Here is a 25,504-nt window from a genome sequence, read left to right on the forward strand (position 1 = left end):
CACATGATTTTTCTGATGAAATCAGAAGTCTCATATCAAGTCTTAACTCTGTGTATGAAACAATAAAATTCTACAAAAAGAGACTTTCAGAGAAAAAGAAAATAGAAATCAAAGAAAAATTTAAAATTACTTTCTTAGTTGATCTTGAAATGCATATTTTGTTTTCACATTCAAAAAAGTATAAAGAACTGATTTAGCATTACGATCAGTGACATAATACCTCCATTAATACTTTCTATCCCAATATCATTCTAAAATAAGAAAATGTATCTATTTCTTATTTAATAACAGGAAGGGTAATAAATAGTCATTGAGAGCTAAACAAACTTTGCTCTGTGAATGAGAAAACTTAAAGTACTTATTACTATGGAAGCTCTAAAGTTATTATATTTCACATTTCAACTAAAATTATAACAGTTCCCAAAGCCAAATTTATGGCATCTTTAAATACAGGTATTTACAGACCACGTAACCCACATTTAAAATTAAATATTTCCGTAAAATAGAGACATATATACTTATTAGCATAATCTTATTTGAATAAAATAGTATTAAATGAGATTGTAACAAGAAGATAATCAACAGGAGAACACTCTCTGAATATGAACCAATGTGGCAGGTGCCCAAATCTCCAGGGCCTTAAGCATCTTTCTGCTTCACCTCCTCTCATTTATAATTTCTACTGCAGCTCCAAAAATCCAAACATGAGACCTAATTACTCCTGAGTAAAGCCTCCTCTGGTCATCATTCAAATTACTGATTGCCTAATATTTTAGTAGCAAGATATCTTAGCCAGAGAGAAGATAATCTGCCCAGTCCCAACCTGGAGCTATGTACAGTCTGGTCAGGTTTCTGTGGCCAGAAGTGCTCCATAGAACTGTTAAAACCCTTGCAGGAGTGAGTCCAAATGCGGACCTCATTTTCACTCATCAACCTAGGTTATGTGGAACCTGAGAGTTCTGTAGGCATGAATGTGTCTTCAAAAAAGCTTCTGTTGCTGACTTGTAACTAGAAATGATATATCACTATTCTTGAGCCAGAGTTAGTAACCCAAGAACACATGTTCATCCTCTCCCATTGTAAGAACTAGATCATTTCTACACTATTACTGAGAGACAGAGGATATGCATCATTATGGAAAATGCTGTCTGGACATATGGATATCTGAATATTAATGCTATTTACATCTAGAAAAAAATACAAAGCTAGATATTTGATCAAACAATTGACACTTTTGCAAAATTTTAACCTTTATATAATTCCACAACCTTATAAAACATTTCTATTACTTCTCTACTGCCTTTTAATTAAGAAAAAAGTTTTTCTGATTGGCATGATGTCAAAAGAAAGATTTGTACAGAATATATTGGCAGATACAGTGTGTATTTTGTTAACAAAAAGTTTTGATTTACATTTTTAAAATCCTTTCAGATGATGTAGTTTATTTTAAAGAAGATGTAACCATTCCTTAACATAAACATGCTATATGTTAGAAGCAGATGTACAAGTTTGTCATCAAAATGAGCAAAATCAATTTTCTTTACAACCAAATGGCAACATCTGATTTTACATCTTGGAATTCACTGCAAGTAAATGAGCGTGATCGTCTCCTAAGATTTGTTGGTCTCTGAGGTCTTCCTTCTATCAAGTCTAAATAGATGTCAGATTTCAGGAAACGTGTGTAACTGTCTTGTTCCATGAGCTGATACACTCTGCTTTGTGCAGCATCAAAAGTGTGGAGGGTGGGTTGGGTGATACTCTTAGTAATGATTTCTTTGGTGTGAAAATCAAGGTTAACCTGGATAAACAGAAAAAAAAGTGTAATTATTGTCAGTCCAGGACTGATACAATGTTGGAAGGGGCATAATGTACTAGATGCTTGGGTCCTCTTATGGGTCTAGGGATCCAACAATCTGTTCTGGATTAGCATTTTATTTGGCTCTTTCTTCTCGTCCTATGCTCCTGGTACTTCTTATTCTCTGCTAATTTAGAATAATGGAATATTGCAATGGTAAGTACCACAGAGATCATTAGGTTAACTCACTCATTTTCAAAATGGGAACTAAATTTCATAGAGGTTAAATTATTTGAGTTATGGGAAACAAGGAGCTTGGGGAATATTTGGGATTGCAATATGGGGCTTCTACTTACCCAGTGCTCATTTCATTATGGTATGATGCTGTTGTATAAGCAAACGTGCTATAAAGTATGAATGTCTTTTACAGATAAAATTCTTTAACGCCTTGTATTATAGCACTGCCGAAATATCAGATTCTGATGGGGGGAGGTGTTCACGTAGGGGCCCTTTCTTTTCCCTTATGGATGACACATACAACTAGCTGCTTTTGTTTTTAATCTCTGTATAAGGTTGGGCTTGGGGAAGACAGAATGATACATTGAGAAAAAAAAAAAACAGACTGAAACATTGAAACAAGAAAAATAACCATCATTTTTTTTGTGGAAAGATATCCACATAGACACTTCTACCCTGGGGGCAGTACTAATTTATAGTCAAATAAAACTTTGAACAGTGACAGACTACCAGTTCTACTACCTCAGTGAAGAAGCACTATTTTTGGCCACGTAATAGGAACATAGACACTCTATTTAATTAACATATGAGGACAGTCAAGTAATATTTGCTAGTCTTACAACCATTTCAGCAATTGCATCACACAATTACCTCATATTGAGTTTGGAGTCAAAGGAAACCACTATTTTTTTTTTTTTTTTTTTTACTTGAACCATTGCCAGGTAGGTTTACCTCATCTCTCCACTATGAGATTTTCTTTTAACCTGTATTAAAGTAGAGGAAAAACCCTTTTGGGAGAAGAAAACTGTGTATAGGTAGATGAGCTAAAATAAAAATGGTATATGATACAAACTTCTTGATATCTTTTGTCTTTTATCATGTATAGAAATCTTTAGTTTCTACGTGAGGTTGCTTGTACTAAGGTGATTAATATGGATAAGTGAATGAATTTAAAATTTGCAATTAATTGTATTCATTCCTAATCTGGAATGAAAATAATTCTGAAGAGTGACTTCAATTAAACCTTTCATTTCATGATAACATCTTACAATGTATTGTATTTATATACATGTAAAAATCTATATAAATAACCATTTTTGCATCAGCAAAATCCTAAACTTTCTGGTTGAATGTATGGGGGTATTAATTTGATGAAGGTAGATTCTCTCAAAAATTTAGACCTGAATAGACATTTCTCAAAAGAAGAAATGCAAATGGCAAAATGCCATATTGACAAAATCCTCAACATCACTAAACATTAGGAAAATGCAAATCAAAACCACAATGAGATATCACCTCACCCAGGTCAGAATGGCTACTATCAAGAAGACAAAAAATAATAAACACTGGCAAGGATGTAGAGAAAGGGGAACTTTTATAAAACTGTTGGTGGGATTGTAAATTAGTACAGCCATACTGGAAAACAGTATGAAGGTTCCTAAAAACATAAAAACAGGACTACCATATGATCCAACAATTCTACTACTGGGTATATATCTAAACAGTATGTTGAAGAGATACCGACACTCCCATGTTTATAGCAGCACTATTCAAAATAGACAAGAGATGGAATCAACCTCAATGTCCACTAAAGATGAATGAATTAAAAAAATGTGCTATATATACATAATGTAACACTATTCAGCTATTAAAAACACCAAATGCTATCATCTGTAGCAACATGGATAACCCTGGAGGGCATTAAATGGAATAAGCCAGGCATAGAACTACAAATACTGTGTGACCTCACTTATACATGAAACCTAAAAAGGTTGATCTCCTAGAAGCAGAGAGTAGAATAGTGGTCAGCAGAAGCTAGGAGGGTGGGGGGAGGTAGAGGGATGGGGCAAAGGTTAGTGACTGGGTACAGAATTATCATTAGGAAGAATAAGTTTTGGTGTTCCATAACATGGTTAGGTGAAAATAGCTAATAATAATGTATTGTGTATTTTAAGATAGCTAGAAAAGTAGATATCGAATGTTATCACCACCAAAGCAATGAGTTTTTGAGGTGACGCATGTGCTAACTACCCTGATTCGATCGTCACACAATGTAGCCCAGAACAGTAGACACTGTACCCCATAAGCAGGTACAATTATTGTATGTCAATTATAAACACAATTTATAAAATAAGTTTGGAAAAATAACATTCCCATACTTAAAAATAAAATTCTTATTATCTTAAAAACAGTTTCAAACAGTTATACATTTTTACAATCATCTTTACTGTACCTCTTGCGGAGCGTCATTCTGTATAAATTTTTCATATATTGCTTTCGCTTTAAGGATAATTTGTCGAGGTTCCTTGCTTTTCTTGAAATCTTCACAGGCTTTCCAAAATTCAATGTTTTCCTCGCTGAATTCGGTTTTAAGAAATCTGGTAAAAGCCTCCAGTCCATCTACCACAAAAATAAATAATAACTATAAAATATTAATGCTGAGAAAATATACTATTTGATATTAAATTATTACTGCAAATAGTAACAGAAAAACTATGTCTTCCATGTAACGCAGCACACAGCACATATCTTGCACAATACACGTGATGGACTGCATGTAGTTCTCACAACTATGAAAGGGAAGTATTATTCCTGTTGAAATAAGGCCAGTGTCACACTTAGACCTAAGAGTAAGAGGACCCCTACTGTGGACCTCGCTTTATGTGCCTTTTATCCATGCCCCTTCCGGAGCGTGAGGGGTTATTCTATACAGCCAGGAAGCCATTCCCCTCGGAACCTATTCCCCGGCTTCTAGACCGTTCTTCTGGTACTCAGGGTCCTAGGAGTCTCTGCCCCAAAGCTTCACACAGACCTCTTTCCCAAGTCCATGCACCAAAGTGCACTGACTCACTGCCACTCACACCCTTAGGCCCGAGTATGGACAGGGCTTTAATTTTCAGCCTGGAGTGTCTACTCAAATGCGCATGGAGGCCTCTCAGTGTAGACCAAACCACAGAGGGAGAGAGAAAGAAGGAAGGCCATATTTATAGTGTGGAACATACTGAGGATTTTAAATTTGAATGTAATCTTCCAACTGGTTTACAAAGTGTATTTGTCACAGTTGAAGGATTAAATATATTTATTTAAACAGTTGTTACTTTGATCTATAACTTCTGAACATTTAGACATATAGTATGAGGGCTTTTTTTTCCACTTATGTCTTGAGTGCCATTAAATGTTAGGGGCAGGTATCACGTCTTGTGGGAGACTACCTGGCCTCAAATTCATGTTCATCTAGTTATTACATGGCCCTGAGTGAATTACTTTTCCTTTCTGTACCTTAAAATAAAAATAATAATGATACCTACCTGATAGGGCTGTTTAGAGCATTAAATGTGTTAAAATATGCAAAGTGTTTAGAATAGTGACTGGCAAATAGTAAGAACTTTATAAGGATTTCAGTGGTGGTGGATGTGATGGTGACGATGCTAATCTTGATGATTTTCAGTTATTGAAGGCTCAGCCAGATAAAGTTTATGTAGCTAAAAAAAGTGGCAGACTTTGGATCAAACCTAAGAAAATCTGACTTTAATACTAAGGCTCTATCAACTACTTTTTTTTTTTTTTTGGCTTATAGGGATTTTAAAAATTAAACTTCTTTATTTTGATAAAATTATAGAATGACATATACTTATAGGAAATAAGAGAGAGATCCCCATGTATCCTTTTTTCCAGTTTTCACCAACCTAACAACTTACAAAACTATAGTGAAATATCACAACTAGGAAATGACATTAGTTGATAAATCAAGATATAGAATATTACAACTCCTGTTGCCCTTTTATAATCATATTCATCTCTCTCCCACACCCTCTTTAACCCTAAGAACCACTAATCTGTCCTTCTTTGCTATAATTTTTGTCAATTCAAGAATGTTATATAAATGAAATCACATACTATATATTATTTGGGATAACTTTTCACACAGCACAAATCTCTGGAGATTCATCCAGGCCGATGCATTTATCAATAGTTTGTTTCTCTTCATTGCTGTATTGTGTTAATGTGCCATGATAATGATATGGATATTCTACCATTTGTTCAACCAGGCACTCATTGAAGGACATACGTGCTATTTCTAGCTTTCTATTATTTTTTGGTCATTATAAATAAAGCTGCTAAGAACACTGATGCATAGGACTTTTTTATGTAAATGTAAGTCTTCATTTCTCTGATTTAAGTCCCAAGAAGTGAAATTGCTTGGTTGTGCGATAGTTGTGTTGCAAAAGCAGTGAGGGAAGGGAAATATGTTTCTAATGGATTTTTCAAATAAACTTTCTCTGAGGAAATCACCCTTTAGTTGGATTTAAATAATTTTTAGCAATCTTTCTTTAGATTCTGTCTCACTCTCTAGTTACGGACTATGTCTCTTCTGTCACAGGTAAGTTATTACAAAGGAAATGTTATGAGTCCCATCTGGACTTGTAAGCCGGCAACATCTGATAATACTGCCCCCTTCTTTTTCAAATACTCTTCTTCATAGGGTTGCAGGGGACCACATCGCCTAGTCTGTTTCTATGTGCAGTTGTCTGTGTTGGTTTAATGTCCTCTGTTCCCCACTGAATATCATGTTCACTAGAATTCTATTCTTTGCATTCTCTCTTCTGTCCTCTTCTATTTTCCCCTTCTCGTCCCTATTCTACTGTCTTCTCTTCCAACATTTTTCCTGAACTCCTTTTTCCTTACTCTCAACTGTATTTTATACATGTTGTTGGCACCTGGAGGAAAAATGAGGCATTACGAACAATTTTAGAAAATAACAAAGTTTTCTGAGTTAAATGTTGATATCATTAAAAGATTTTAATATCGTTACAAGTGATCATTAAAAGAAAAATCTTCTCTCGATTTCAAATATTCCTCTAGCTACTGACTCACATCTTTTCTTCTTACCAATATAAAGTCTTTACGTTTTCTACACTTGATCTCTTAATCCTCTCTACCTCATTTACTTCTCAACACACTAAATATGGTTTTATTCAACATTTTACTTAAATTATTTTTTCCAAATTGACTTAATGTTATATTCAGTGAACACTTTTTTTTTTTCAGTCCATATGTTACTTTATCTGTTTACAACAGTAGGTATGGTAGAGATTTGCCTATAATTCTCCTTGATGGCACCTAAACTCCTAGGTTTCCTTTTACACCTTCTGACTGTTGCATCTCCAATTTCTTCTCAGCTTATCTTTTTTCATCCTTCCCTTAAATCCCATGTCCTGGAAAATCACTGCAACACCCAAATACGATCACTATGCTGATGATTCTCAGAACTCATCTGCAGCCCCTGTCCTGAGCCACTAGCTCCCATCAACCAACATGTGGGAAACATCTCCATGGAATCGCCCATCCAAATGGTCACGTCGCAGCTGCGTTTATCATCTTCATCCAAGATGCTCCCTGCATACGTGGCCTATCCAATGGCACCGTCAACTCAGGGACTTAAACCAGAACCTGGGCACTTATTCCTGGGGATGCCCAGTTTCCCTCTCACCTCCTGCACAGTTGGTAATCAAATGTTCTCAATTTTACCACATCTGTCTTTTTATTTTTTTACGATCTGTAATTACTTTTATTCAGACCAGAATTACGCCATGTAGATTATTATAGGAACCTCCTAACGGGTGACTCTGACTTCAGGTTTCTCTTGATTTTTCTGCCTCCAACCTCCTAGTTTACTACACACCCTCTAGTCAGTGATGTATCTTTCTATAGTACAACTTTCCTTGTGATTATTCACTGGTTAAATTTCGCAATAATGCCCTTCATCTCTTCTCACTATCTTTTTCACACTCCAAGCTCTAGTCACAGGGAAATACACATAGTTCCATGCAGATGCCCTGATCCTGCATCTCTTACGTAGCTTTAGCTCCTGTTTGATACGCTTTTCCCTTCCTACTCTAATCTCATCAAAGTTATTTCATTAATCTAATCCTTACCGTCCATGTCCATTGAGGTTTCCATCAGAGGTCATCTTGTCTGCAAAGACTTTGCCAATCCCTCAAGAATAAGTTAGGTGTCCTTCAGATATGGCTTCCTAGCACACTGAGTAACATTTAAAATATCATATTGGGTGCCTGTTAACTTTTGTTTCCCATACAACGCTGTGAGATTCGTAAGATAAAGACCATTGTCCAATTTGCTACTAAATCCCCAGTACCCAGCATGAAGAAATCATTCAAAATCATTTATTAAAAAAACAATCAATACATAATTGAATTTATATAAAAATATATAATTTCATTTAAAAACATGACATAGTTTCAGAAAATGCTTTGTATTTTCAGTGAAACATCAGACCTATATTTACAAAAGAAACTGACGATCAGAACCAGCAAACATTAAAAAGCAAAAAGTAACACAAAAACTCAAAAAAATCTTGTCCTATTGTAAATATGGACAAGTATATGTAATAAAAATTATATCAGTTCATTTAATAAGTTGATCCTTATTTTAGCCAGATGCCATTAAACATTTAATTAGTATTCTAATTTCATCCTTCACAATCAAATTTTTTATTATGATTTGGCTTCTTTGGGCATATGAAAAGGTAGAGAAATGGCTACCAGTGACAGTTTTATTTCTGAATCTATTAATATATTATTAGGTTGGAGCTTCGCCTCATGAGTTTTGCCAGTGTGAGCCTTCTACTGAGATTTGGGTCCTTCCTGGCATGCTAATGAGATGACAACATAAATTCTGACAACTTGCAAGGCTGAAGTTTGTGGTAGCTGTCAGTTTATACAACTTCAGACAAGCCGACAAACTCTTCTGGAGATACACTGCTCCCTCTTAGGTATCACTATGAATTATTCAAGCAGATTCTTAATTCGATAGTGCATTCCTAACTTTGCTTACCTATCTTATTACATTTGTTTATTTGTTTCCTGAACTTTTCACTGAACAAGTCATTAATTCATTGAAAAAATTTTTATTGCACGCTGTGTTCCAGACACTGGTCTAGGTACCAAGGACCACCCATTTAAAAGGTAGACAATATTTGATTCGATGTTTAATCTATAGAGTCCTACCTTAAATAAAAGAAAATATTACTATCAAATTATAAAGAAGAGGAGGGTTGTGACAGAGTAACAGGAATGAGACTTGTCCTCCAACAATGAATAACTCTAAACCTGGACAAAATAGTGAGGCAGTGGTTTTCAAGCAGAGTACAACTGGCGACAGGGACTGGGACCAGGTAAGAAGAGAAACACAGGACGTGAGCACTAGGTTTACTCTGGCTTTCTGCCCAGGGACACGTTTAAGACTGGAATGGATGAAAATGGAGCCTAAGCAGAGTACAAAGTCTTGCTGAATTGAGGAGACAGAGACGAGACTTTGAGAATCACGATGCATTTGGAATTTGTGAGTCAGGGCAGTGATAAAAAGGGAAACGTGGAGGAGTGCAGGACAGTTCAGCCATCCTTGGACCAAACCAGTTTACCAACCACCTCCCCTTTCTGCTTGTAGTTGTCAAGAACAACTGCAGAATGTGCTGGGAATAAAATATTCTGAGCTGAAAGGATCTGTTTCCTGCCCCCTAGAAACAGCAACTCCTGCCTGGGGTATAAAACCCAGGACAGGATGACCTCTGGGGTCTCCTAGCTCAAGTGCCACTGGAACGTCACAGACAAGATTCTCTCCACCCTCAGCAGCCTTCCTGAGCCTAGCAGGAGCAGCTCAGTGCGAAGAGTAGACTCCTACTATCTCTTGCTGCCTATTTGTGAATAATGAAGCTGCTTTGCTTAACCAGTTGTGTGTGTTCTGTCTCACTGGACTTGTGCAAGTAGTCAAAATTGTAGCCCAAGATGCCGTGGGCTAACCTGGTAACCAGCGCAGAGTGAATCAGCTTCATAAGGGGGTCCCAGCAGTGTGCATGCAGTTTTCCTTCAGATCTTTGACTGGGGGCTCGGCTGCACATGGGTAGGGAAAATACTGTGAAGTCCAGAACGGTCCAGCTGTTGTGGGACTGAGTTGTAAACGAAAGATGAGAGGTTTCACAGGTCCAGATGACTTTAGATTTCTGGCTCAGCCACAGAAGAGATACCCAAGAAGCCCTTGTTTTTGGTATAAATACTATGCCTTAGGGTAAGGGTTTTGTCCTAGTACAGTAAAAACTCTAAAAGAGAGCAGGTTTAAAGGATCAAATCAGCCAGAAAGAACCACCAATGATTTAACTGACAGCCAGAAAAATAATTCAACATTCTAGACTCCTATATCTTCTTCCATGCTCATATACAATAAAAGATTATTAGGCATGCAAATAAATTTCTGCTGTGATCTATTATCAATGTTTTTTGTTGATAACAACAAAATATTAACAAAAAGGATCACAAATTACCCAAAATGTTAGAAAGAGCAAACAAAAACATTAAAAGAGCTATTATAAATACCTTGAAACACACAAGGTTAAAAAAGACAAAATGAGTGAACAGATGCAAAAACTCAACAGAGAAATTAAAATTATAAAAAAATCACATTGAAATTCTAGAACTGAAATGTAAAATATTTAAAATAAAAAAATTCATTGGATGAGCATGACAGATTAAAGAGTGTAGAAGAAGGGATGAGTATCCTGGCAGACAGTTGGATAGAAATTATTTAATCTGAAGAAGGCAGGGAACAAGGAACAACAACAACAAAATGATGGGACAAATAAAAAATAAATAGTAAGATGTTAAATGCAAAACATCTATAGCAATGGTGGTACAAAATTTAAATGGACTAAACACTCTAATTAAAAATGGACTAAATACTCCAATTAAAAATCAGAGATTTTATCAGATTGGATTAAAAATTAACACCAGACTATATATTGGCCATAAGAGACACATCAAATACAAAGCATCAGAAAAAGAATGAAAATGATCTACAATGAAGAGGTTAAAAATAAGAAATCTGATTAAAAAACTCTTATGTAGCTTGACAAAGTGACTTCAAAATAAGGAGTATTTCTATTTCATAATTATAAAGTAGTCAGTCATTACTAGTACATAACAATCTTAAATGCATATAAACTTAATTCAGAGCTTTGAAATACATGAAGCAAAATTAACAAACTGAAAGAAGTAGAAAAAAACCACAATTAGAGTTTTAGATTTAAATTCTTATCACTCATTGATGGAAAAATAGACAGAATATCAATAGTATATAAAGTGTAAACAACATTTTTACCTAAACTGACAATTACAAAACACTATACCCAACACATCTTTTCAAGTACACAAGGAAGATTATTCAAGATAGACTGTATGGTAGGACAGAAAATGAGTCTAGGCCGGGCGTGGTGGTTCACGCCTGTAATCCTAGCACTCTGGGAGGCCTAGGCGGGTGGATCGCTCGAGGTCAGGAGTTCGAGACCAGCCTGAGCAAGAGCGAGACCCCGTCTCTACTAAAAATAGAAAGAAATTATATGGCCAACTAAAATATATATATAGAAAAAATTAGCCGGGCATGGTGGCGCATGCCTGTAGTCCCAGCTACTCGGGAGGCTGAGGCAGTAGGATCGCTTGAGCCCAGGAGTTTGAGGTTGCTGTGAGCTAGGCTGACGCCACGGCACTCACTCTAGCCCAGGCAACAGAGTGAGACTCTGTCTCAAAAAAAAAAAAAAAAAAAAGAAAATGAGTCTAAAAAAATTTCAAAAGCTGGATAATCTTACAGATATGTCCTTTTCCTACAAGGGGTTTAAATTAAAAATCAACCCTTGTAACATAGCTAAAAAAGCTCCAAATATTTGGAAATAAAACAAGACACTTATAAATAATACATATGTCAAAGACAAAATCATAAGGGAAATTAGAAAATACTTATAATTGAATCATACTAAAAGTACAGCACATCAAAATTTGTAAGCAGCAGCTTACACAGTAGTTAGAGGGCGATTTATTGCATGAAATGGTGTATTAGTATAAGAAAAAGGTTATAAAAATCAAGATCTAAGTTTCTACTTTAAGAAGCCTGAAAAAAAAATTGAACCCATAGAAAGAAGAAGGACAAAAAATAAAAACAAGAGCAAAAGTCTACATAATAGAAAACAAACTATAGAGAAGCTTAATAGAGCCAAAGTATAGAACCCCTAGCAAGACTGTTTCATATTGGGAAGCAAGCCAGGGATATTACCAGGGATCTTAGAGATATTATAAAAAATGAATATTATGAATGACTTTATGCCAGTAAAAATAATTTATATGAAATGGACAAATTGATTAGAAAACAATAAAACCTATCCAAACTGACACTGAAGAAGTGGAAACTATGATAGCCCTAAATCAATTAATAAATAGATTTTTATAATAAAATATCTCCCCCTCCAAAAAAATCTTTGGGGACATATTTGGTGAATTCCATCATACATTTAAGAAAAGAAAGTACTCTAATTCTGTAATTCTTATGCAATTTCTTCCAGAAAACAGAGAAGGGATGAATACTTTCCATCTCATTTTACGAGACTAGAATAACTCTAATACCAAAACTTGACAAATATTATATCCCCTCATTAACAAAAAAAGGAAAAGAAATAAAGAAAAGAGAAAGAAGATCACACACCAATATCTCACATGATCATAGATGCAAAGATTCTGAACAACACATTAAAATATTAAATCTAGCAATTTATAAAGAGAAAGCGAACACTCTGGCATTATAGATGGAAAAATTATGAAATAAAGAAGTAATAACTTTCTTTGTCTGCTCAACTCATTTTCATTTATATTTCCGTTTCTTGTATTCACTGTTCTCTAGAACTGTTCCTCATGGTCAATAACTATTTCTAATATAAAAAGTTCCATATAGAATGAAGTAAGATGAATGAATCTCTATTGGCAGAATTATGGCAATAACTAAGAGGTTTTTCAACAATACATGTTTAGAGGTTTTGAAGGCTAATTATTGTTTATATGCATTACCTCATTTAATTTTCATAGCAGATACCTGGAATATGTCCTATATTAGCTTTCATAGATGAGGAAACTGAGTTTCAGATGAGTTTAATTGCCCCAGATTTCACTTTTCAAAAAAAAAAAAGTATAGAATTCTGTCTCTCAGGAAAGCAATGTTTCCTGTGCTAGGCAGAAAAATGCCCCTCCACAAATGGCCATTCCCTAATCCCCAGGATCTGTGACTACAGACCTTACGTGGAAACAGAAACTGTGCTATTGTGACTATTGTTAAAGACCTTGAGATGGGGAGATTATCAGGGTAAATCCAACTGAATCACATGAATCCTTAAAAATAGAAAGCTGAGGGTGGTGGTGTGCTCCTGTAGTCTCAGCTACTTGGGAGGCTAAGGCAGGAGGTTCACTATAGCCCAGGAGTTCAAGGCCAGCCCACTCCATCTTTAAAAAAAATGTACAAGAGGAAGGCCAACGAGTGGGTCACAGAGGTGTGACGTAAGAAGGGCTTGAGTCTCTGTTGTTGGCTTTGAAGATGGAAGAAGATAGTCGTGAGCCAAGGAATGTGGTGGCTTCTAGAAGGTGGGTGTCTTTGTCCATTCTGTGTTGCTATAAAGGATTCCTTGAGGCTGGGTAATTTCTACAGAAAAGAGGTTCACTTGGCTCACAGGTCTTCAGGCCATACCACAAGCATAGCACAGGCATCCGCTTGGCTTTTGGCGAGGGCTTTTGTGCTGCGTCGAAACATGGTGGAAAAGGTGAAAGGGGAAGTTGCATGTACAAAAAAGGACCCAACACAGGGTGTGTCCTGCTTTGGAACAACCCACTCTCTGGGAACTAAACTGTTCCTCTGAGAACCAACCCAGTCTAGTGAGAGTGAGAACTCACTCACCACTGAGAAAGTCACCAAAGCCATTCAGGAGGGACCCACACCCGTGACCCGAACACTTCCCACCTGGCTCCACCTCCCAACACCATCACACTGGGGTTCAAATATCACTGTGAGATTTGGTGGTGACAAACAAACCATATCCAAACCACACCAGTGGGAATGGCCCTTAGTTTGTAGCCAGCAAGAGAACAAAGACCTTGTTCTGAAATTATAAAGAATTTAATTCTGCCAACAACGCAAATGAGCAGAAAAGGGATTCTTTCTTAGACCCTCCCCAAAAGGACAAGAGCCCGCTGAAGGCTTGATTTTATTCTAATGAGAACCATACTAGATTTCTCACTTACAGAACTGTAAGATAATAAGATCGTGTTGTTTTAATCGTTAAAGTTGTGCTAAGTTGTTACAGCAGCAGCAGGAAACCAAAATAGTCCTCAAATTATGCTTTTTATGTCACCATTAATAAAAAATTTCTCCTCTGTGTAGAATTTGTCCTCATTATCATGAGACATCTTTATTTTTTATGTTGTTAGCAAACTTTTTAATATATTAGACTTCTAGGAACTTAATGTTTAAGAAATCAGTAGTCATGAAAAGACATGACAAGCTACAGACCTCTCTAAGCATTATAATATAGAATGACTCCAGTGACTACCATAGTGAACAGGTGACATACGCCTCTTCTACGCCACAGCTTCTCCCATTGGACTGTTCACTGGGTCCTGAAAGAGCTTCTGCCATTCCTTTTCCTCAGTACCTCGACCCTGATCACCAGATGTCAGTAGTGAGACGCTGGTAAAGAAACCAGGGGGCTAATGGAAGGTGAGGCTCACCAAGAATTCGAGAAGGCATTGCAAGACTGACAAGCAACTTTCAGAACTTGTCTCCAGTCATCAGATGCTAGAAAGATAACGCCTAGTCAACCACAACTGTGTTATGAAGGCCCTAGTCCTAAAGCGGTTTCCGAATGAGTCAGCAAACTCTGCCCACTGAGAAGAAGCAAGAGTGATCAATGTGAGTGATATTTAATTGTTCTTATTTCTCTGACTCAGTGTATTGTTTTCAAGGTTGATTTCTCACATTGAGCTTTGTGCTTTTCTCTGAAAGTGTAAAAAGGAAATATAAATGGACAATGGTCCTTTGAAGCATTTTGATGCATAGATTTTCCCCAAGTACCTAAAATATATATAGGTTTTCAGAGTCAAGTTAATGTTCTCTCTACCAAAATAACTGCTGAAGTAAACAACAGGGCGTTCCATGTGCTGGTTGTACCGTGGCTTATTACCATACGAGCACCCACTGGGTTGTTGTTCTTCAGTGTGTTCCTGTTTGATTTTCCTTCCCAAAATTCCTTTCACCATCTATCTGCATCTCAGTCCTTGGACTTGTAAAAAAGCAGTTTGTGCCATTACTGTTGTTCAAGACTACATGACTTTAATTTTTGACAATTAAATCGCAGTTTCTTCTCAAGACTTCAGGTGAAATTGCAGCCTCAGGCTGATGACTTTGTGAAGTCAGCTGAGCAAGTATCCTTTGGCTGCTAATTACAGCAGCTCGGAAATGTCTTCCTTTCTCATTTATGTAACTTAAACAATGGTTTTATTGCCCAGTCTCTGGTTTTACTAATCTTTCTCTTTATTTCTCTAACTTCTTCTATAATGATCCTGGAAGGAAATACGGAGACTAAGAAAAAGCATGCCTCTCAAACCCTAAATTGTAATCGAAGTAGGATTTTGAAATATGGGGCCATGTTTAGGTCTTTAAAAGCCAAATGAAAACAAAAACAACCACCTATACACCAGCTGGCTTCAGTAAAAGTTTAAGTAGTCAGCCCCAGCCGCTGGCCAGATCTGTTGAAAACATTTCTTCTTGAGAACTTTCCCCTTGATGAATATTTAGTGTAATAGAAACCAGCTGCTTAGCACCTATATTTCCTGCCTCTTCCAAATTTCTAAAAGCCTTGTCCTTTTTCCTGAAAATTAATGTCCATTTTTACTGGATTAAATTCTAAAAAAAATTGTGTTCTCTCAATTCCTCTGTAATAACTGTCTTTAGAACTGATAGGCTTTTTTGTTTTCTAATAGAATTCGAGAATTTCTCGTTTTTTATTGCAGGGTCAGTATCTTGGTATGCTTTGTTGCTAGTTTCTATAAAGTAGATTTCTGAAGAGAATTTCTTAACTAGATATTAGGAAACAATTGGAAGCAAAACAACAAAGTGATTGTGAGAACATTTTTAGGTAACTCTATTAAAAAAAGCTGTCATATGGAAATGTGCCCCATGCTGATATTAAAAAGCACACCGTTGGGTGTTACTGTTCCGTCTGTTGATGATACAGGTCCTGCCTTTCTCCGTTTCACAGTAAGAGGAATTTTAGCTTGTCCTTACCCGATCCTCTGTTACTATTTAAATGCAAAAAGCAAAGTAGGCAAAATAAAATACCTGCCATATTACAATGAGAGAACAGTCTGTTTCAGGTCAGATCTAGTTTAGAAAGAAGTAATTATCTGTTTTATTTGGTTTATAAATAAAGTTGCACTGACTCCAGCTAAGGGGTGGACTTTTTAAATTTCAATTTACTGTATTCTAGCTATATGTCATGCATAAGTATGAATTTATTAGTTTTTAAATACCAGATTATTCATAAAATGACTTACTAAATAATTGTCATGATTTTAGAAGGATACAGCCATTACTTTTCTTATTAATAGATATCAATTATAATAAAATGTTTTGTACTGACAGCTAAAAGGAATCGTCCATATGATAGACAACTGAAATTGTTACTTATTAGAAATAACTTTTTACCTTTCTTTTAATTATTTCTGAAACAGTATGAACATGAGGACTGTGTTACGTACTTGCAATAATATTATTTGCAATAGTTAGAAGTGTGGTTTGTTAGGGTTCTAGCACATTGCTATATGCCTTTTACTGGCACAATTCCACTGAATATTCACAACAGCCCTCTAGAGTAAGTCTTGTTATACTCATGTTTATACATGAAGTTGATGTTCAGAGAGTTAAATTGCCCCAAATCTTACAGCTGGTAAAGGATAGCCCAGGTGTTTGAACTCCAGTTCATCTTGTTTAAAATTATAGTGCTTTTACCACTAACCTGCTGTAAAGAGAACAAAGTCCCTACTGTTGCGAAATATGGAAATTAATGGCAAGATAGATATGTATGAACCAAGGACTGAAGAAGGACAATTGCAAGTGACTTAATTCTGTTTGCAGCAGAAGAGGAAAATCACCCTGCATAAAATTCAAATAGAAGTCTTCCAGAAAATAACATAAACATTATTTCAAATATAGTCCTTTACAAATTCACAAGGCAGGAGTGTCGACTCTGTGCCAGCTGCTTGCTCTGGAATATTATGCAAAAGCCCTTTGTTACCATGGTTAGTCTTGAGCTTGACACAGACATTCGAAATGAAGTCAGAGCCCTAACAAGGAAACTGCGGAGAGAGCTCACGGTGCATTAACCAAAGTGAATGGGTTTTGTTGGCATAATATAAAAATAGTGAAAAATAAATACTAATTCAAGAAATGAATGCATGATAATGGAAAAAAGAGTTCATTTATTTAAAATTTTAAGTAAATTACTTTTTTAAAAAGTAATATGCTATGTTGTGCAGGATTATCCCAATGTATTAGTTACTTCCTGTTTCTCTTACTCTCTTTGGGCAGCTGCATTAGGTCAGGTTGCAATGGAACCATTTCTCACGCAGAGGCAGTAACTTACTCAACAGTGCTTTAGAAGGCAGCAGTGGTGGATGCAGCTGCCAAAAGTGCCTGATAGAACCTGGGATTAGAATTCACACTGGAAGAAGCTGGCTCGATGTGTCATACAAATATGAAATGCTTGTAATTGCATGTTTCTAAATTGAAACTCTGGCATCTGTCGGAGTATTTTTCCGATGCCAAGAAACCAAATGAAACAAAGTCAAGAAACTCTGAAGTTACCCAAGTACTGTATAATATCCTAAGTGCTGGGTTGCATTGTTTAGTCTTTACTATTTGGCTTCGTAATTCTGGCCTGCCATAGAATGTTGTGGTTTCTTTTATAATAATGACTTATTTATGGGAGCCATTATAATTTGGACTGAATTTTATTTGTTTTTATTCTTTAGCTAGATTAAGAAATTGAGTGTTATGGGTCAGCTTGAGTCAGAAAGTTAACATTGTGGAACACTGGGGAATCCCTAATCTTGCAGAAAATTGGTAACTGAAACTTGGGAAGGGCAACTTGAAAAGCCACAAGGTGAAAAGGGTAAGAAGAAGTACTCATTTCCTTCCCAAAAAGTGAAGTGCGCATTTCCTGCAGTCCTCTCAAAGTCAGTACCAAGTCTTTTCTGCAATATAATCGTCATATTTTTAAATCAAAGGAATGCAACGACTTACATATTCTACTGTATGTTACATGTTTTGAATTGTTCTCAGAAAATACTTAGTAGGACCACAATTCAGGGTGTTAAAAAGCCCACATAAATACTCATTTATAAAAATGTGAAAGATACTGTAATAATTTGCAATGACTGGGAAAAAAGTGCACAGGGAAAACAATTATGCAGTAATGGGAAGATGTTCTTATTGATAAGGACTCTGCTCATAATATTCTCATTCAAATCTTCAATTAACAACTGTGTGAGATGATTGGAAAATATCTATAAACCAGTCACTCTTCCACATGCTAGCTGTGCACCTACAAAACCCTGCAAAACTTCTGATAAGGTTTACCACCAACTGAACATGTTCAAACTCCAACCTGTTATCTTCCTACAAGTTCTTGTAAGTCTTGTTCCTCCATCTCTATTTCTTGTCTATAAGAGGCATCATTATCATCCTATTATTCTGGAAATAAAATTTAGGGATCATTGGCTCATCCTTTTTCTTTGTCTCTATTCCTTCATCTTCTCATTCTACAGAATACATACACATTCAATCAATAAGTCACCAAGTTCACCCATTTTCCTTCCAAAATGGTCCTTACCTTGAGGTCAGCTTTTATATATTTACAACAAAGTTGTAGGTAGTCCACATTACATGCAGAGAATTTTACCTTTCTATCCATCACAGGTAGCTTTCTCACACACAAATTCTTCCAAAGTTCGCCCCAACTTGATTTTCCAAGGTGTTTGTTCGTTACTCTGCCTCCGTGAAAGTAAACTGCTTGCTTTTCCAGATTATGTCAAAATTTCTTATTTCTCTAACCCTTGTCATGCCCTTTCTCTGCTCTGGAATTACCTTTTACTTTGCCTGTTGAATTCTTGCATACATCTATTGAAACTCTTTTAAGGATTTTCTAAAACCTATATGATATATTGCAAGTTCTGTAGCATTTTAAAAACTATTCAGCCAATCATTTTCAAAGTTATGTATTATTCAGCAGTGATATTTTGCTTTCAAGGATGACTTACACAGAACCATATACATATATACATATATGTTACATACATATATGTAAATAAACACATATCTGTATATTATATATAATATTTTATTAGCCTTAATTGATTGTATAAGTTCAAATTGATAAAATTTACTTTTATAAAGTCAATGAGAAGACTGATGAAGACTAACTTAAAATTTATGATTATGACTGACAGATATAGTCCGATACTGATTTTTGATTTATTAGTATTTTTTGTTCTTATTAAATAGCATTCAGAAATTACTGATTTACATATGTGTGTAGTTTTAAATGACAAGTTTTTGTTAATCATTTTGCAAATTCAGAAAAATTTGCCAATAAATAAGAATGGCAGAAAAAAGTAGACTAATAGCTGCATAGAAACAAATGAGGAATAGAAGTTAAATTACTGATGGACTTCATTATGTTAAAATTTACTGCATACATAACATGTGTGAGTTCATTTTTAAAAACATTTTATTTCAGAATAGATTTAGATGTACAGAAAGGTTTCAAAGGTAATACAGAGTTCCCATACGTTCCAATTCAGTTTCACCCTGTTATTAACATCTTACATTTGTGTAGTACATTTGTTTTAATTAATGAACCACTATTGATATATCATTATTAACTGGAGTCCATACTGCATTCACATTTCCTTGGATTTTCACTTTTTTTAAAAAAAGGAGTTAAACTACATGAATAAAATTTGAATAAAATGGAAGTATCAAAACACCTCCCCGGATCCTTTGGTCTCTGAGAAATATAGCAAAAACCAGTGATATTTTAGTTTTGGTCTCATCAGTCTACTGCCTGTCACCTAAGCCACCCTCCCTTTTTCAAATTATATTTCTCAGTAAAGAATTACTTTGTTCTTAATTCCTTAAGTAAATTGCACTGTTTAATGCCCCATGCCTATATTGGCTTTCTGCTTGGATGGTCATTTTTTTTTCCCTGTCCAACTAGTGAATTTTGATTAATCTTCTAAAACCTAGGGTAGGAGCCATCTATTCTGTAGTTCCATTTCTAAAGCTGATAATAATTATTCTACAGAGGTTTTAGTATCAGCTGTTTTTGTCAAACTGAATACTCAAATTTCCCTTGTATTTTGATTTATCACTTCATTTGTCATTTGACTAAGTGTAATACTCTTTCCATTTCCTTTTTATAGACATGACATACAGTATTTGAGAAAATTACACGTTTAACCACAGGGAAATTTTATAAAATTTGACATAGCAAGGTCTTTCTTGCAGAGAGAGAGAAAGAGTGTGTGTGTGCGTGTGTGTGCACATGTATGCATAGGATATTTCTCTTAAAAAATATATATATATTTTCCTAGAGGCAAGTCAATAGAAATGAACTGAAATTGCAACCAAGAGATTTTTTTAGGTGATTACTTTAAGATTTATAATTTAATATTACAATAGGCATGGCAATTAAAATATTAAATACTTGGATGTTTTTGGATTGAGTAAACTAATACTAGTAAGATAACTTTCTGTTAATTCAATGCAGTCTATTTAGCACTTTCGTCATGAAAGTTGATAATACTGTCCAAATAGATCAGTGTTGATTTTCTTTTATTCATGTTATCTCCTTTGATTTAAATTGCTGATAGTTTATAGCTCTTTAATATTTCTATCATTAGAGAAAAAAGAGAGCAGCAGATTCAATTTGGTCCACTTGGTCTTGACTATTGGTAAAAGAATGAACACAGAATGTCAGGTGAGGATTTCTTGTAGAACTAATTACCCTGCTAAATCTTTCTTCACTTTGAATGGGTAATGAGAGTATGATGAAATTATTGTATACCAATTTATTAAGTTAAAGAAACAAATCCAGTTTATATATTACTATCAATTGAAATTTTAACCCTCTAACTAATGACTACCCAGCTAGGAGTAGACTAGAAAGAAAAAAAAAAATTATTAAACTTGTTGGTAATTATTATCTTTCATAATAGCAGTAATCATTGACATTTGTACAGTGTCTAAGACTTATTGGTTTCCTATGCATCGTCTCATTTAATCCTGACAGAAATCTATTTCTACTGGAGCTAAAAACATTATCTCCATTTACAGTCCAGGAAGCTGAAAGAGTGACTGGGGAGCTTCACTAAGGTTGTGCAGCCATTTATGTTGCAGGAGAAAACTAAAACGCAAATCTCCTCAGGACTAACTTTTTCCTAGCAACAAACTCAGTTATATTATTTGAGCATTTAATATTTTTAAGGGGACATGCTAGGTTTGGGAATCCTTAGATGAAAATACATCTGTTTCTTTCTATTATAATAGATAGTCAAATTGTAAAAAAATGAATTCCACCCCTTTGTCTTTTTTTGCTTGCTATGACTGGGAAAGAGACTTAAGGGCAGTGATGTACCAAAATGTGGGATATAAGAGGAGATAAAAAAAATTGGGGGAACATGAATTATGGAGGAAAGTTTCACACAGCTTGTTGTAATTAATCTGTTAAGAATAGATCTGGACCGTGGTAGCAAGATAGTGAGGATGGGATAAATTTGACATATATTTGGAAAGAATTTTAACAATAGTTAAGAAATTATCGGATACCAGCAATGAGGAAAACTGGGTACATTAGAGAGAGTGATCCCAAAATAGAGAGTGACAGTAGCATTAAGGGAACATAAGGAGAAAGGAGTGACAAGTTATATTTTCATCAAATAAACTTTCTTTCTTACTATTCATTCTCATGGATTACATCCTTATCTAAACTTAAGCCTTGATTTCTTTACCTATATTTGCTTTCTATGAGTCAATATTACAATTAGGAGGTAGACATCTATTTTCACTGGAAGAGGAAAAGTCTTCAGGGATAATCTGAGGAAGTAGAATTCTTAGGTCAGCTAATTCGGGGGATCAAGAACAGGTCACTAAGACCTTGTAGAAAGCTGAACAATTTTAGGGAAGAGAGAGAAAACAGAAGATGAGGCCAGACAAGAAAATCTGCTATTATATCAATTGGAGTATTTGAGGCTGAATTCCGCCCACTCCATTCCTAGCTCCCTTGGCAACAGGAACCCCTTCTTCCAGTATTCACCTTAGAATGTGAAACCCACTGGCAGTGCTACATAAACCTGCAGTCCCCAACCCCCAGGCTGTGGACTGGCACCAGTCTGCCCCTGGCCTGTTAGGAATGGGGCTGCAGAACTCTGCGTGTGACCCCCACCCCCGCCCCTGGAAAAATTGTCCTCCATGAAACTGAGGAAGGAGGTGGGGCTGGTGGGGGTGTGCACAGCAGGTGAGCAGAGAGCAAGCTTCGTCTGTATCTGCAGCCGCTCCCCAGCGCTAGCATCACCACCTCAGCTCCACCTCGGATCATCAGGCATTGGATTCTCATAAGGAACGTGCAACCTAGATCCCAGGCATGCACAATTTACAGCAGGGTTCGCGCTCCTGTGAGAATCTAATTGCGGCCGCTGATCTGACAGGAGGCAGGGTTCAGGCAGTGATGCGAGCAATGGGGAGCGGCTGTAAATTCAGATGAAGCCTCAGTGGCTCACCCTCTGCTCACCCCCTGCTGTGCAGCGGGTTCTTAACAGGCTGCAGAAATTACCAGTCTACAGCGGGGGTGGGGGGGGTGGGGGGTTGGGAACTGCAGCCGTGAAGAGTGACAATCTAGACACGCTTTGTCACAGTGTTGCAGAGTGCAATGAGTACTCAGTATCTGTCCTCACCCTCCATCTCAGATACAAAGCTCCGCCTGAGAGATACACCAATTCTCAACCTTTCTACAAAATTCTGCTTTAAAAATACATGACTGATATGAAGTGCAAAGTGAAGACTTTATAAATTTTTTAAAAATATTATTTTCATGAGGATTTCCTAAATGTCCAAGCAAAAAAACTATTTTAAATTTTTAATCCCTGAACAATGAAAATAATATGGTTAGTTTGCTAATTATACATTTAATAAAACTGACGGTCTCATTAAAAAATCAGAAAAATTTAAAAATTTGAAACTGTTAACTAGAGTATAAAAAATAATTAATATTTCATCCACCATAAATAATTCTTAATAAAATGAGAATATTTTAAAAAATGTTTTCCATTAGTTGCTTCTGTCAATCAAAAAAATCAAATTACTATAAATTACCAATCAGACAAAATTTTTTATGACAGCTGGTTTTGTACAATTACATGCATACTTTCTGTAGTTTTCCATTAAGGAATAAAGTATTTGGGGAAAATGCCACTGACCTCTATGGGAAAGCAGTTTGTCAAATGATTCGCCCCATCTCGCTGCTTCTTCAGGGGAGACTCTGTTCAAGAAACAAAATGTTTTATAGTGGAGTTTGCAGAAAGTTTGACCATGAGTCTGCTCTAAATATGCTATATTACTGCTCTTTTTAATTCTATTTCACAGGGTTTCTCCTTTGATTATAATGTAATGCAAGTTGCATTTGCATTAGAAATTTCAAAAACATTGTTTAATTTTGTTTTGGATTTTGCCTATTGAATGATATGTTAAAATAGCATTATTTTCTTATGGGTGTATGAATTCTTTTATGTTTTAGTAAAAATGAACCATTTCTTAGGTTAAAGAGCCCAAAATATTCAGAAATCAGGTCAACTGTCTTTTTAAATTCAGCAAATATGAAGAACCTAAACTGACAGTATCTTTAAGAAAAAAAAAAAAAAAAAAAAAAACTCTTTACTGCAATTTCCTTGAAGCTCTAACCACAACGTGCTGCAATTTTTTTTTTAAACAGATACAGGAAGTTTGACTAATGAAGTTTCAAGGGGATACAAAATATAAGACATTTTTAATACAAGAAATATTGTAGAGATATTGACAATGTAGAGAGTTGAATATATTTTCTTCGATCTTTTATTGGTCATATTCAAATTTGGAAGGATTTGTATTAAACTATTATAAAAGGCTATTCCATTTTTTTTTTGAATTAAAGAAATGCTAAAGATTATAAAACATCTTTTATTTGTGCTTCACTTGCTGTTATTTTTTCAAACTACTGAGAAAAGAGATGAATAGCTCTTCTCTATGATAACATTGCATTGTGAAAACCCTTAAATTAATGAGTATTTTATCAGGTTATGAGGAGTAAAATATATTATTTAAAATTGACAGGTATAAAATTTTAAAAGAGCACTTTAAAATGTTCATATGATTATTTAATTCTAACTATGAAGGTGGTTTAATTTTATGAGATATTTCTAGTTTCTTGAAATGAGATCTTTAACTTTCCTTATATTGCTGTGTAATTTCCAATAAAATAGAAATTCCTAATTTCCTTTTCCTTAAATATTTAATGATAAAATCAGCAAAATCTACCCTAAAATAATGAAAAGTTATTCACCTTGTTTCTTTGGCCAAATGCCCAGGTCTATTGGAGTGGGTCTCTTCATGAAACTCCGGTTTCTGCACAAGAAGACTTAGCCTATTTCTTTTTTCCTTGGCTCTGTAATATTTAAACAGCATTAGCTTCAGGACAATAGAGATGACAGCTAAAATCTCTCCTGCCGACTACCAAACAAGTTTAGAATTGGTAAACACCCCTTCCCCTCCACACACATGAATTCCATTTAAATAATATATTTGTGGAAGAATTAGAATAGCATATATGAAATGTTTCTCTTTTTCCTCAGTGAAAGTCATATATCTGAGATTATATTTTGATAAAGATTGTACTAGTTCTGTGTGGCTAAAATTGTTACATTTTCTTTTAATGAAAACACTTTAGATTTTATTTATCTACTCCTAGTAAATAAAAAGGCATTTTTTTCATTTGCAACAGTACAATCAACAGATTTTCAACCAGATTTTTAAAAAGTAAGTGCTAACAATTACTCAAACTCAATCATGTTTTCAAAAGTTTAAGACTTAAAATTTTATAATTTTACCTGATTTTGGCTTCTTTGCTTGCCTCTTCTTTTCCTGAACCATGTATTAACTTGAAAAAAGTTTTTTCTTTTGATTCACACATATTTAATTGAGGAAAAAAAACCAATGATGTTTCCATCTTCTCTTGCTAAAATGAAGAGATTCTAATTTATTACATCCTTTTCTGGTGTACTTGTTAATACTATTCCATAGTTATACATGGTAGAATAAAAAGTTATTTCAACTCTTTCAGCAATGGCTACAAAAACAAAAGTCAAAACCTATGTTTCAGCCTCTGCAAAAATGTAGAACTGGAGAACTGAAGTACAATTCGGTCCTGAGTTGTTTAGGGAAATGATACCACAAATTTGCAAAATGACTCTTGTTCTCCAAGATAAAGACCAGTATTACCACAGTTCA

The 25,504-nt window shown here is 35.2% G+C and overlaps 1 protein-coding gene across 1 annotated transcript; it reads right to left on the minus strand.

The window, feature by feature from the left end:
* Positions 1-1,540: 1,540 nt before the first annotated feature.
* RGS18 (regulator of G protein signaling 18) lies at positions 1,541-25,223 on the minus strand. The gene is made up of 5 exons (XM_069459623.1): positions 25,105-25,223; positions 24,561-24,662; positions 23,443-23,504; positions 4,266-4,432; positions 1,541-1,798 (listed from the first exon to the last, which is right to left on the minus strand). The coding sequence occupies exons 1-5, from the start codon at positions 25,221-25,223 to the stop codon at positions 1,541-1,543; spliced, it is 708 nt and encodes a 235-aa protein (XP_069315724.1).
* Between the last annotated feature and the right edge of the window lie 281 nt (positions 25,224-25,504).

The sequence above is a fragment of the Eulemur rufifrons genome, chromosome 27 (assembly GCF_041146395.1).
Source record: "Eulemur rufifrons isolate Redbay chromosome 27, OSU_ERuf_1, whole genome shotgun sequence".
Classification (NCBI taxonomy): domain Eukaryota; kingdom Metazoa; phylum Chordata; class Mammalia; order Primates; family Lemuridae; genus Eulemur; species Eulemur rufifrons.